A 14543-nucleotide genomic window follows, 5' to 3' on the forward strand; every position below is an offset into this window, starting at 1 on the left:
TTTTATTATTCAATTTATATTTATTGAACCATCTAAAGTTCTAAGTTTCTTAAATTTGGCCAAAGCAATTCTTATTACGCTAGTGTTGGAAATTGGGTGAATTTCGAGCAGTTCTTTTCCGAAGTTGGGTCCTTATGAAGAGAAGGACCCACGTGGATTCCGAGTTTTAGATTAGCTTTGTGAATAATAAAATTTACAGTCACAAGGCAAGACCGCAGCTGACCAGTTGAAGATTTCAATTACGCTCGTGGTGCTGGCAAAAAAAACGGCTTTCCTATGGATCATTTTAAACTGGTGCTTTTCGGTCTCCACATTTGGAGACCAGACGGCAATGCAATTTTGCAAGATAGGCCTCAAGTTAGTTTGAACTGCAAAAACCATCGTGGAGATGCCGAAGGAGAGAGCCAAGCGCTCTATGGACCTGGGAAATTATTCTGTTGAGGTGAACACCCAATAAATATAGAAGTGATAATAAAATCGAGGTACTTGAACTTGGTGGCGTGTTTTATGCCCGCCTTCGATATCTTACGCATAGAAAGTGGGTGGGACCAATGCGATGAAGACTTAGGGCCTGGCATTTTTTTAGTTGGACTCTTGGAGCTTCCAGCAGGAGCTCCAGGACAAAGAATTTATCCACTCCTTCAGAGTAGGAGGAACTACAAAACCGAAGACGGGCCACTAATCCCATCTACGTCATGGAAATTTACAAGCAGTTGCTCGGAATCTTGCAACCTGCGTTCAGGATATTGCACTGAAAAAAATCTTGTTAAATTTACAGGAAACTCTTGGACTCCGGTGAAGCCAAGAGGGTCCCGTAAATTTTACAAGTTATGATGTTATCTGATAATCCAAATTCGTAGGTGTAAATTTTACTGACAATATATTTGTCAATTTAACAAGACCTTGCTTGTATTTTTAATTATAAATACTGTTCATATAACAATCTGATAATGTAAAATATACAAGTTGGCGTTTGAATTTATCTATTACCATTTATTAAAATTTCAACTATCTTGATGTAATTTTTACAAGTAGATCAGTAATACTAATGTGAACAGAAACTAATTTTTACGGTTCCCCATGTAAAATGTACATTAGGTATTATTGTTAAATTTACACGGTAAAATTATATTAATGACATTTATGCTTTATAAAATAGGTCTTGCGAAACTATTTAAATGATCGTTGAAAAGAGTCCATTTTACTGAGGGTCGCGTAAATTTTACAAGTTATGATGTTATCTGAAAATACAAATTCGTATCTGTATATTTTACTGACATTTATTTGTCGATTTAACAAGAATTTACTTGTACTTTTAATTATAAACCCTATTAAATTAAAATAACAATCTAGATAATGTAAAATATACTGGTAGGCGGTAAAATTTATCAAATACCATATATTAGAATTTAAAACTATATTCAAGTACTTTTCACGAGAGGATCAGTACAGCTAATGTCGAACGAAAATAAGTTTACGGTTCCTTGCTTCAAATTTACACCGATAAATTATATTAATAACATTTGGGCTTAACTAGCCGGGGTACGTAGTATTTCCCGGGGAGATAAGTCTATTTCAGGTAAAGGTAGGTTTTCAAAGGGAAATATTTAAGAATAAATGCATTTCTCTAAAGAATTTTACACTGAGGCGAATTCTGATACGTTTAACACGATAATAGAACGCTTTCATAACCAACTGATTAATGACAATTTTAACCAATTAAACGTTGCTTACATAATAATTTGTCTTTTATTATACGGCTTAGTGTCTATAGAAGAAGGCGTTTGAAACATTGCTATAATTTAAGAGTTTTTCGTGTGTATGGCCAAAGAATGAAGAAATTCGGTCTTTTGGCTAAGACCAAAGTGTAGTATCTTTTATATATAATGCTAGCCCAGTTACATAAACAAGAATTAATCGTTGAAAAAAAGTAATAATCTGTAATAATATGCATTACAGAACTTATGTATAATAAAAATTTTAGTTGTAAATTTTAGTCTTTTGCTGTGTTAACTTACTAACCATACTGATGTAAACATTACTAGTAATTAATTGTAAAAAAAACGAATGCTCATTTTTTATTTACAGTTAGAAAAAGTTAAAACCAATTACAACAGCTTGTTTTCAAAAGTAAGGGATAGACTTGTAAAAACCTCAATAATGTAGAGTAAAATATATAATATCAAAGGATATGTAGCTTATATTTGACATTATTGATTACTGTGTAAACTATTTTTTTCCTCAGTGTATATTTCGTCGCCTTTAAAACCAAACCACGTATCTTTTTAAGATTTGTTTATAAAGTTACGTGGTTTTGTGTTAACGACGACGATTTGTCGTTTTAACAAGAACTTGCTTGTACTTTTAAATATAAACCCTGTTAATATAACAATTATCTTGAAGTAATTGTTACAAGTGGATCAGTACAAAATAATGTTGAAAATTTTTGCCCCCCCCCCCACAAGATATCAAGATATTAATTTTTAATTCTGCGTATTATTATGTCTATTTTCATTCTAAGCATATGATTTACTTCCTGTTTATTTTGATGATTTTTGGTCTAAAACATTCATTGTAAAGTGAATTCCTCCCTGTTACAAAAGGGATTTGTTTCTTGCAAAGAGTTCATAAATATTCATTCATTCATTCATTCATTCAGGGCCCTTTTATTTGTTATGAAGCATTTGTACCCCCTTCCCCTCGAGCCTATTCAAAGCGTTTTCAATAGTTTAGATTTGCACGCCCCCCCCCCCTTGACCTTCTTCGGTGGGCCCTTAAAACGAAAGGGCCTCCTATTTGTCATGGGCCCCGGGCGGTCGTGGGCTCTGCGGGTCATTAGTTACGCCACTGTCTACAGACTTAATGTAAAATGAGCTTTACCGTGTAAAAATTTAAAAATATTTTTTGGTTTGTTTTTTAAAAAGTAATATACCCATTTTACTAGTATTCAGTTAGTATAAAATACGTACTATGAGGTAATATTTAGTGTGAATATACTTTAATATCTAAATAATGCTAGCCCAGTTACAAAAACAAGAATTAGTCGTTGAAAAAAACAGTAATAATGTGAAATAATGTATTACAGATCTTATGTAAAATCAAAATGAAAGTTGTAAGATTTAGTCTTTGGTTGTGTTAACTTACTAACCATGCCCATGTAAAAATTACTAGTAATTACATGAAAAAAATACGAATGCTCATTTTTTATTTACAGTTAGTAAAAGTTAAAAACCAATTACAACTGCTTGTTTGAAGAAGTAAGGGATGGACTTGTAAAAACCACAGTAATGTGGAATAAACTATATAATACGAAAGGATTTGTATATTTTACATTATTGATTACTGTTGAAACTACTTTTTTTTTATCTCAGTGTGGTACGTATATTTGGGAAAATAGAATGGCGCGGGAAATGGCACAATAAAACTGAACCATCCGTTGCTGGACAAAGGGTACCCTGCGCCGTAACCAGCCTTAAAATTTGAGTAGGGCACTAGTAGGGCACTGTTTTCAGTGGCGTAGTATGAGCGAGCGAGGCGCTCCGCAATGTATATTTTTAAATAGACCTTTCCTAATGTTCGTTACGGGGAAGGAAAACTGTTTTTGCAAGGATATTTTAGATCAACGTTATATATATTACTCCTTGTTTTTACCCTCGCTCGATTCTTGAGCTCGGTATGTCGTCTGCTGCCGAGTGTAAGTATTTACAAAACAGGGCGGATTAAAATTAATCCCAGTAATTTTAATAAATTTGTTATATCAAATGTTTAAAGTATAAAATATTTCGTTTACTTCACTAGTCATAATAGGAGGGGATTTAAATATTTAAAATAACGAAAAATTTTACATGGTTTCGATGATGTTTAACAATTATGTTTATAGTCTTGTGAACTAAGGCTTAACATTTCATTGACAGCCACAGTAGTGTATCGGGTTAAGATTAATTGTTGTTTATCATAAAATATTAGCTAATAAATATATTAACAATACTTTCACAGAGTTGATATAAGTAGTATCAAAAATAAATTAAAATCAGTTTGAATTCCGAAGTCACTAAGCCTAACCCGAGCTCCGCGTAAAATGTTTGGGGAAATTTTTACCAGAAAATGCAAAAAGTACAGCCAACTTTTTGTTTAGTTTGAGCGAAATTGGTGGTGGGTGACGTAGAAAAAACAGTGAAAGCACGTAGAAAAAATTGATGGAAAGGCCTATTGATGAAAATTATAATGTTTTAACTGTCATCCAATGTGCGATGGGCAGTCAATCAGAGACTGTAACCAAAGCTGAACGGGGTCGTCTCACACTAAGAGCCCGAGCTCAATTTGAGACTGAGCCCAAGCTTTATTAAGAAAATGATTCGAGCCCGAGAAGAGACCAAAACGTTTTGTTCATTTAATGTGAGACCGAGATGAGACCATTTTAATATAGCGTATTTTTGTGATCTCGAGATGAGACCATTCAAATATAGTAAATTGCTGTGAGCCTGAGCAGAGTAATATTATAAAGTCCAACTGATACCATATTTTTGTAACGAGCCCGATATGAGACCTTCTAATTTTTAAGAGACCCTTATGTGGCCGTTTTTCCACGATTATGTTTCCCTTGGCCACTAGGGAGTGCTGCGGCGCATAGCAACACGTGCCGTAACCGTACCACTTTTGTTCTCTCCGATACGACCAACTTTGATTACGTGCTGTTTGCGCTATAGTTTGGCGTGACATTTTATAGCTAAAGCTCGAACAGCGCATGAGCACAGTTGGCCGTGTGAAGAGAGCTCTGGTCTACAGGGTTAATTCGGAGTTTACGTAAAAGACGCTTCAAGAAATCATCCTCCCAGGAAATCACCTAGAAGGAATATTTCGGAATATTTCTGAGAGCCAGGACCTGCAAGTCACTGTTTATATAGTGCTTGTTAAAAAAAATTGACACTTTTTACCTTTACAAGCCACAAGCGTTCCCCATGGCGTTATATTTTAACCCGTTAGCTTTTTCGACTTAATAAGGCTTGGCAAAAACACGACGTTCTGTTTACAGGTGAAAACTTTCCATTATTTCCACAAGCACTATATAAACAAAAACCTTGCTGGTCCTGGCTCTCGGAAATATATCTTCTTGGCGATTTCCTAGGAGGATGATTTATTTAAGCGCCTATTGGCTATTTCGGATAACGTGACTTAGCCCAGTCGTTTTCTGATTGGTCCAAAGTAGTATACCTTCTGGTATTTTCGAAGATTGTTGTAGTGAAAAGAGTACCAAGCCTGGTCGCCCAGCGGTTTCGTTTGACTTCCTATTTTTCATATTGATAAATAAATCATAAGAATTAAAAGAGATATTAAGAGACTGGAATGAGAACCGCGAGTTATGCAAATTCTTATTAACTTGACTGATATGAGCCCTTGTTAGTAACAGAAATAAGTATGAGCCCGATACAAAGCACTAATGTTTATGGAGAGGAATGAGTTCGAGACGAGCTCTTGTGTTTGGGAAAAAATAATATGAAACCGAGACGATCTCTCGTGTTTAAAAAAATTCAAGAGTTCGAGACGAGCTCTCGTAGTTAAGAAAAAACTATGATCCCGAGACGAGTTCTCGTAGTTAGGAAAAAAAACTATGATCCCGAGACGAGCTCTCGTAGTTAGGGAAAAAAAACTATGAGCCCGAGACGAGTTCTCGTAGTTAGGAAAAAAACTATGATCCCGAGACGAGCTCTCGTAGTTAGGGAAAAAAAACTATGAGCCCGAGACGAGTTCTCGTAGTTAGGAAAAAAACTATGATCACGAGACGAGCTCTCGTAGTTAGGAAAAAAACTATGAGCCCGAGACGAGTTCTCGTAGTTAGGAAAAAAACTATGAGCCCGAGACGAGCTCTTGTAGTTAGGTAAATATCTATGGGCCCGAGACGAGCTCTCGTATTTCGGAAAACAAACTTATGAGCCCGAGACGAGCTCTCGTATTTCGGAAAACAAACTTATGAGCCCGAGACGAGCTCTCGTATTTCGGAAAACAAACTTATGAGCCCGAGACGAGCTCTCGTGTTTTTGGGGAAATTCTTATGAGACCGAGACGAGACTAAGGCCAAACAAAACGTTTGGTGACACTGAGCGCGAGACCAAGTCTTGGTGTGCAGCTATGCCTGTAACGAGTGACGGGCGCCCCGTTTGTATTAGATTTACTGCAAGTTCATAATCTTAACTTTTCGAGTGGGGTAGGTACACACCGTTTAACTCACACGATAGAAATATCTTTGTATATCAGGTGTAATGACGAAGAGAGATATATAGACTATGGAAAATTTTAGTTTATATTTTTTTTATAATTTTATTTGTTTATATTAATAATTATAATAATAAATAAAAGAAAAAAAGAAAAAGAAAAATGCGTACAACTGAAAAACTTTAATGATCTCCAAAATATCTGGGTAGGGCACTTTCCTCAGATTTCAATTACATCTCAAAATTCTAGGTAGGGCACGGCCCGTGTGGCACCCCCCCTGGTTACGGCCCTGAGGGTACCCCCGAAAGGAGGGGCACGCGCTGAAAGGGTGTGAATGGGGCCACTGAACACAGGTGCTTCTCCACGAATACATTTTCTAATCAAATAAAACATTGGAAAATACTCAATTATCTTAGTCGATATGACCCCGCGTTATCCGACTGACATATTTTCAGAGAGAAGTGCTGCGAGACACATTTTTCCACGTTGATGTATGTGTGGGACGTTCCACATTTGGAATACTATCTCATGGTATCCTGACTGTGGTTTTCGACGGTTACGGTCGGCAAAACAACTTTAATTATTTGAATTAATTTAATAATTAGGTAGGAGCAGAGTTGGGCAAAACTCGGAGTGAATTTTGGCGAGTGGTATTACCCCACACTTTTCTCACTCCGCTCCCTAATAAAAAACTCTACTTGTAAGAGTGGAGATTTAACTTTTTCGTCACTCGCCGAGTGAGCTCACGCGAAAAGAGTGAAGCTAGCTGCCTTCTTCTTGTGTTTGTTGCTCCTAGCTATAGCATCTACGAGCAACAAACACAACACCCCACAAAGGAGAACGCAACCCGTCAAAAGTCGTGGATATTCTTGTGTACATTTTTCATTGGCTAGACGCTTTAGCCCGTAAAACGTTCAGCGTAAAGGCTCGTGACGCTCGTCCAATGAAATTCGTACACAACCCTTCGTTAGCATGTTTAAAGGCTGGCTGCGTTCTCCTTGTGTTTGTTGCTCCTAGCTAGAATAAACTCTATTTGTCTTATTCAACTTGTTAAAAAATTCCACACGCGTCTTGATATTTTCGCGGAAATGGGCAACAAGTTGAAAATTCGACGAGTCGCCCTTTTTATAAAGATCTAACCTTCAAAACTGAACTGAGCTCCTACGTATCTCGTGACGAAAGCGATACATTAAAACAAGTTCGGCAGGCGTAATGACTTTATAGAAAGGCTTATCTTTAATCTTTTATCATATATAAAGATGAGTATTTGTACATATACATATATATATATATGTTTGTCCGCTATAGGAATCTACAGTTTTCAACTTAGGTCGACCACATTTGGTATACTATATCATTTTACCCTGACAGTGGTTTCATAATAATAATAATAATAATAATAATAATAATCAGCTAGGCTAATACCCAAGGCACCACCTTAGGCCCATGTCATCAAGCGACTTTTAAGCCATTAATTCAGGTGGCCGGGTTACAATGCGTAGGAGGGACAAGAAAACGTGAATCTTGAGTTCGATATTTCATAAAAAATGTTTCAACCACTTTACAAAGATAACTGTTTAGACTTGAAATATCTTTTGAAAAAAACTAAATTGCTTAATTTGTAATGGCTACAAATTGTTTCCTTGTTTTACCTGAATAATCGTGAAATGGTACCCTGGAAGGTTCCTCCTCCTACTCCCCCTCCCCCAATTTAAATCGAAAAAGGAAAAGATACTCAAGCAGGTCAGCACCTAATTTATTACCAATACACCAATGTGGAAATGTGATAAAACCGACAAAGAAACAATAGTTTTAAAAGCCTAAGAAACGGCTTTCCCGGTCTTTGCCTTCGTATGGAAAGCTACGCTAGTTGTTCGACCAGAACCCAAACTCTACGTAAGGCTCGGTGTTCCAGAAAAAGAAGCAATACTGTCATGTTTCTAGGACATAACACCAGATGACGCTACGTTTGTGAATACGAGAATATTCTAGATTCTTTGATATATTAATCCTTGCCGCAAATCTCGCGCCAGAAACGGAAATAATCAGCCACCTTCATTGCAATGTAACTTAAAAGTAAAAGTTCTTGTAAATAAATATAAAGTTAGACTTTGTTATGCTTAAATGATGGTCGATTTAATTAGAAGTTTCTAGACCTATAAAATTGAAAGTAAACTATTGAGTGAGTTAGATAAATTTATTGTTAAGCTAGTTTACCATAACTAAGGCTTAAACAGACAAAACATAACAAATACATTCGCGGAGCCCACGTACCAACTAGCCTACGCCAATTCATACGGCGTCATCGAGGAAGCCTTGGACAGCGGACTATCAACGTTCACGGAAGAGCAAGAATTTATCAGGCTCCGGGACATCAACCAACCATCATGATCAGTTGATTTGATTTAAATGCAAACCAGATAGTTTAATTAGTTCGCTAATTTTAGATCCCACACCGTTATCGATTTTACATATCTTTCGATTAAATTCCATTCGAAATTTTAGTTCTGTTTACTTTGATTTGCTCTCCGGAAGATTATTTATATACTAAACCATGAATATTGATCATAGCTGAATATTCTCCTGCCAGGAGCTGGGGCTAGGAAAACGTCACCGACTTGATAGTGGGAAGGTGCTTACTCTTCGAGCATGATGGGAATTCGGAGCAAAGCTAAAACGTGTCTCCTTAAGTATGATTAAATAAATCGTAAAATTGAGTAGAAATATTTTTATTGCAAACACCTATTTACAAAAATTTCGAAATTAATTCGTATTCATTCTGGGTTGGTGATTGTGATATAATTTCCTTCGGTACTCTAGTAGGGCATGGGTTGGGTGTAGGCGCTCTTGCCGGTGATTTGGGCGCTGGGCACCTTGAAGAGGTAGGGGCGAGTGTTGACGATGGGGGTGAGGGTGCGCAGGGTGTGGGGCACCTTGTAGACGATAGGCTTGTGCTGAACGATGGGCCTGGGCACGTAGAAGATGGGTTGGGGCAGGCGGAAGAGGACGTCCTTCTGTTGGAAGATGGGTTGGGGGGCTTCCACGATGGGGCTGGGCAAGTTCAAGTACAAGTCCTTGTTCTGGATGGAGTTACCCGGAAGGCGGATGTCGGCGTGGGGGATGTCCACCACTTCCTGTCCTCCTTTGGGCAGATGGACGATGGGGGCGCTGGCGGTCAAGGCCGGGGCGGGGTATTCCATCGTCTCGGATCCCAAGTTGGCGGACACTCCGGCACTTCCGTATGGCGCCACTTCGACGGGGAGGGGCTCCCTGATCTCCAAAGAGGACGACGATCCGACGTATCCGGTGTAGCTTCCGGACGACTTTTGGGCGGCGCACTGACAAATATGAATAGTACAGTGATTTTTATAGCATAAAACAAAAAATTAGACTTCACTATAATATGATATCTTACCATGGCGGCCAAAGCGCAGAGAACGACGAATTTGAGCATATTGAAGTTTCAACGGAATCGAAGAGGTCCTGTCGTATTGATTGAGAGGGATTCGCCGTTGAATTGTGACTATTCGCTAACGAAAACTCCGGCAGCGCCCCCTATCCACACTGCGTGTAACTGTATAGTGGTGATCAGCATTCAGTAAATAGTGGTGTGCTACTGATGAGATGGTATTATATACGTTTTAACAGCGAATTAGTGTTTTCTTGGTAAGTAGGATTGAATGTCAAGTTTAAAGACATAATGTTTGGTTCTAATTATATACTGTCATTAAGATTTGAAGTCCTTTTGGATTTACTTAAAACATTGTGAGAGTAGGCCTTGGAGCAATATTGTCTCAAAAAGGTATGCTAACATTTAATTGGTATTCTATTATATTATCATATTTTAACCTTTATTTATTCCATAATAGTGAATCTCACCATGGTTCAAATTTGGAAATACATTGGGGAAAAGCCAAGAGCCTTAGAAGAAGGAGAACGGATGTTTAGAGAAAGCCCAAAAGGATCAAAATGGGATCAAAATGGAGGAAGTTGCCCGGGCCAATTTTTCGTGGCTTAAAAAAGTACAAGTATTGGAATATGGCCTCTTAATTAACTTAAATAATCAATTTCTAGCTTTTAGTCCAGATGGATTATACATGGAAAATGTAGAGATAAAATTACTCGAGATTAAGAAGAAAATATCAATTGAAGATGCTGTCGCTCAAAACAAATTTAACTCCTTGAAAATTGGAAAAGACGGAATTTAGTTACCAACTAACGATTGTAGAGGCTACTATGCACAAATTCAGCTTGGCCTTTGTGTTACACATAAAAACATGCTCATTTTTCTTGTATTCTCCCAAGGGCTATCTTTTAATTGATATTCAAAGAGACGAAGATTATTTGAAACAAAACATAGTCAAATTGTGCAATTTCTATTTCAAATTATATTTACCATTACTAGTCAAGAGTAAGTGATTTTTAAAACAAAAAAGTTCCTATTTTGTACTGTGCCAATTAGTATTATATATGAATTTGATCAATTAATGTTATAAATGAATTTTTACTTGAAGTCTTATTTATAATAAAAGATTTATAAACTTATTTGATAAAAATTAATAAAATAATCATCATCGTCATTAAATAAGATTTAAACTTAGTCATCAAATTTATCATCTGCTAGAATTGGTTTTAGTAAATTTACTAATCCACATATGACCTTCAGAATTTCGTCACAGTAGGGAACTAAATCAAGGTCAAATTTATCATTTAAAATTTTAAATAATTTGATTCTTTGAATGGTTATCTCCACGTGAACACGAGCGGATGCAATTTTTTGATTTTTTACACTTTCTTCCTTACTAAACTGTTATTTTTCTCAAAAATGGATTGATGTGTAGAGCTATGCCATTGGCCGAACATTCATCTTCAATAAGGAAGCCTAAATTTAAGTTGAATGAGTTTTAAAATATTTTTTTAACATATTACACTTTTATGCATACCTTTGTCAACCATAATTCCATCAATAAATTGTTCACAAAGATTTATGACCCCACTCTCAATGGTGACTTCCTTGTCACTTACTTTTCCACCCCAGGGGTCGCTAACGAGCGTGATCATGCCAGAAGGTGAAATTCCAATGAGAATTTTTATTGTGTGAGTTCCTTTATAATGGCTGTAGGTTGCCACTCAGTCGTGAAATGTGTTGGGCTTCATCATAGGTACTTCTGAGCAGTCCAACACAATGCGAGTATTATTAAACTCTTTAAAACATTTAGGAAAGTTACTTCTGATATTTTCCATATCCGGCCAAAAGATAAATTTCTTCAAAACTTCAGCAAGGGCACAAAGGGTTCTTTTGAAATATGTTGAAACTGTTCGATTCGAAATGACAAATAATGAAGCCAAAGCGTCAAATGTCAAATTTGACTTAAGCTTCATTAGGGTTAACAACACCCTATCTTTTACAGGCATTAGAAAATTAGAGAGCTTGCTCTGGTTTTCAAGCCCTAAAACCTCACTTGAAAGGCTTTCAAATAGTTCTTTCCCAATGCCAGTAAGAGACACAAAATCAGCATTTTTCATTCCATTGCTTGAAATTCCAACTCTTGACCCAGCAAAATACTTTCCATGGTCCAAAGAAACTTGAACACCAATAGACGCATTCATTACTCTAGATGGTTTGTGAGATTGGTCCTTTCCTTGAGCTTCAGTTGTTACTTCAGATAGCATAGCTAAGTTTGATAATGACAAAACATTATCATCCGGAGCTGGTTCACTTGCGCTTTCAACAACTTTTGGAGCAATGGAATCTGTTATTGGTGATGTTGAACATAGAACTGCTTGATTTAAAATTAAATTTGTGTTATTATTCTATTTATTATTTCACAAAAGTTTACCATAAAATAAGAATACCTTTAGAACGCTTTACGTAACGTTGAGCTCGTTCTTTTAATCTAACTTCGGTTGATTCTTTAATTGGCTTACATGGCAATTTTTAGGAGGGAATGGCGTTACATTTCAAACGTCTTCTTACAGATCTACCATCTATTGATGAGTTTTTCGATTAATTTATTTAAAAAAAATTAATATTATTTGCATCTCACCATTTCTTTCCAAGAAGTCATCATCTGTAAAATGGGCGCTACAAATCTGAGCCCACTTACTAGGCCTTTTCCCCGACTTTATCTTTGTTAACCATACATTTAAAAGTTTCTTACAACTTGGGAATTTATTAAATGATAATCCTGGCTTTGGTTCTTCACTATTTTCTTCAGTTTTACGTTTTTTAAGCGCAGTATTATTGCAAAAAGGGACCGCACAACTTCTCCCACCTCTAGCGTTAATGTGAACCGCCATATTTCTTGGATTTGTTTTGATTTTGATCACCACTATACGCTGGAAAACCAAGCTGCAGGGGTAGCGACGGCAGCGCCACCTATACCCGTTTCGCTAGCGAATTCCGTTCTCGTCGTCGATCTTTTATACTACTAAATTTCAAGTGTGGTTTCGCAAATTATTCGATTTCAACAATTGACCTTTTGTTTTTCATTTTATCGTGTCGCAGGGAGGATTGTACTGAATGAAACTTCTATATCGATAAAACGAGTTGAAAGGTCAGATTAAAAGGTTTCGAAATTCTTATATTGAACTCTTTTATAAAATTGAAATAATAAATGGTTCACTTTGTATGTATGCAATTACACGTTTCTAAGAGTCACAGCTACCGCTTTAACCCATTTTCGACTGATTTAAATCGGTTTCGGAAACCCACTGATTTTCATTTATCACACGTTTTCCGATTTATTCATTTTTTCTTACTTATTATATTATATTATGTTTTATTAAACCATTTCTTATGTAAAATAATGTACAAATAATTCCAAGTACGAAAATTCATCGAATATTAAGTTAAAATGAATGAAAAATAAGTAACTTAGTTTGGATTTTGAGTATGGAAAAGTTTACCTGAACCCGCGACGCACGAGATTACAACGAGAACCAATACATGTATAACGTTAATATTTTGAATAAAACGACTATACTAAGTTTTGTCCAACTTTGACAACTGATACTGGAAAAATTTTAAGAGCTAGGGAAAATTGCCAATGAACAATTTCGTCATGGTTTCTAGAATGTATAAGGATATTGGACAAAGACACTTTAATTACTTAGATCCTCTATTATATAATAATTTGAATAAGGACATTAAAAACTCTATGAATATATATATATTTAAGAAACAAATATGCCACTGGATTTCAGATTATGGATATCTAAATTTGTGTAACATTTTCTCCCTTATGTAAATTTTTTGTTATATTTTTTATCTTTATTTTATTTGTGATCTCATAAATTGTATCCATTAATATTCCCCTAAACGTAGTAAGTGAGAGTCCCCTGCCAGGCACAAGCCAATGGGCTTATGTGGCATATAGGGGCGATGCAATATTTTTCTTGATTTTCTTGTATTTAAACTCTCTGCATCAATAAATTAAAAAAAAACAGACACAATTTCGTCCTTTGACCAGGCTTAACTGCATATTTTAATTTGAAATAAACCAGTTGAAAAACATTTCCCATAGAAGAAGTGCGATGTCCTTTTCAAAATTAGTTGCTTTGACGTCATCACCCACCGAAAAAGGACCGGTGTCGACACCTCTTGGTCACATCCCACTGCCATTGAGGCGATGCTACTAATTATTTTACCAATCGATTATTTACGTTTTCTGCATAAAAGGAAAGATAGGATAGATTTTTCGTCATTAATGGTTTAAGCAAACCATTGGTAAAGCGACTAACCATATCATAGTAATTGTGTTCACATTTCATTTATAATATACTTATTGCAATAGCATTAAGTAATACTTTGACGCAAGTTTCACGCCCAAGAAAAGGATTGAGTAATATTGAGGCACGTTTCACGCGCAAGAAAAGGATTGAGTAATATTGACGCAGGTTTCACGCCCAAGAAAAGGATTGAGTAATATTGAGGCACGTTTCACGCGCAAGAAAATGATTGAGTAATATTGACGCAGGTTTCACGCCCAAGAAAAGGATTGAGTAATACTGACGCAGGTTTCAGGCCCAAGAAAAAGATTGAGTAATATTGACGCAGGTTTCACGCCCAAGAAAAGAATTAAGTAATTGACGCAGGTTTCACGCCCAAGAAAATGATTGAGTAATATTGAGGCACGTTTCGCGCGCAAGAAAATGATTGAGTAATATTGACGCAGGTTTCACGCCCAAGAAAAGGATTGAGTAATATTGACGCATGATTCACGCCCAAGAAAATAATTGAGTAATTGACGCTGGTTTCACGCCCAAGAAAATGATTGAGTAATATTGACGCAGGTTTCACGCCCAAGAAAAGGATTGAGTAATATTGAGGC

General features: G+C 36.3%; 2 protein-coding genes and 1 long non-coding RNA gene across 6 annotated transcripts; 1 reads left to right on the top strand and 2 right to left on the bottom strand.

Moving 5' to 3' along the window:
- Window positions 1–9008: 9008 nt before the first annotated feature.
- LOC149922934 (uncharacterized) lies at window positions 9009–9709 on the bottom strand. The gene is made up of 2 exons (XM_090164063.1): window positions 9626–9709; window positions 9009–9548 (listed from the first exon to the last, which is right to left on the bottom strand). The coding sequence occupies exons 1-2, from the start codon at window positions 9662–9664 to the stop codon at window positions 9027–9029; spliced, it is 561 nt and encodes a 186-aa protein (XP_090020189.1). The 5' UTR covers window positions 9665–9709; the 3' UTR covers window positions 9009–9026.
- A 45-nt stretch (window positions 9710–9754) lies between these two features.
- LOC149922935 (uncharacterized) lies at window positions 9755–10455 on the top strand. The gene is made up of 4 exons (XR_016477417.1): window positions 9755–9876; window positions 9943–10012; window positions 10080–10232; window positions 10292–10455. It is a non-coding gene; the product is annotated as an uncharacterized LOC149922935 (long non-coding RNA).
- A 379-nt stretch (window positions 10456–10834) lies between these two features.
- LOC149922936 (uncharacterized) lies at window positions 10835–12604 on the bottom strand. 4 transcript variants are annotated; one of them, XM_090163667.1, is made up of 4 exons: window positions 12258–12604; window positions 12067–12198; window positions 11154–11990; window positions 10835–11092 (listed from the first exon to the last, which is right to left on the bottom strand). In XM_090163667.1, exons 3-4 carry the CDS (start codon window positions 11269–11271, stop codon window positions 11013–11015), a joined length of 198 nt encoding a protein of 65 aa, XP_090019793.1. In that variant the 5' UTR covers window positions 11272–11990; window positions 12067–12198; window positions 12258–12604; the 3' UTR covers window positions 10835–11012. The 4 variants fall into 3 exon arrangements, 2 of the variants coding, with proteins under 2 accessions (XP_090019793.1, XP_090019794.1); XR_016477346.1 differs by having other exon boundaries at window positions 11154–11993; XM_090163668.1 differs by lacking the exon at window positions 12067–12198 and having other exon boundaries at window positions 11154–11525; window positions 12372–12386.
- Between the last annotated feature and the right edge of the window lie 1939 nt (window positions 12605–14543).

This window comes from Leiobunum rupestre, chromosome 11, assembly GCF_980474605.1.
Source record: "Leiobunum rupestre chromosome 11, qqLeiRupe1.1.hap1, whole genome shotgun sequence".
In the NCBI taxonomy this organism is placed as follows: Eukaryota; Metazoa; Arthropoda; class Arachnida; order Opiliones; family Sclerosomatidae; genus Leiobunum; species Leiobunum rupestre.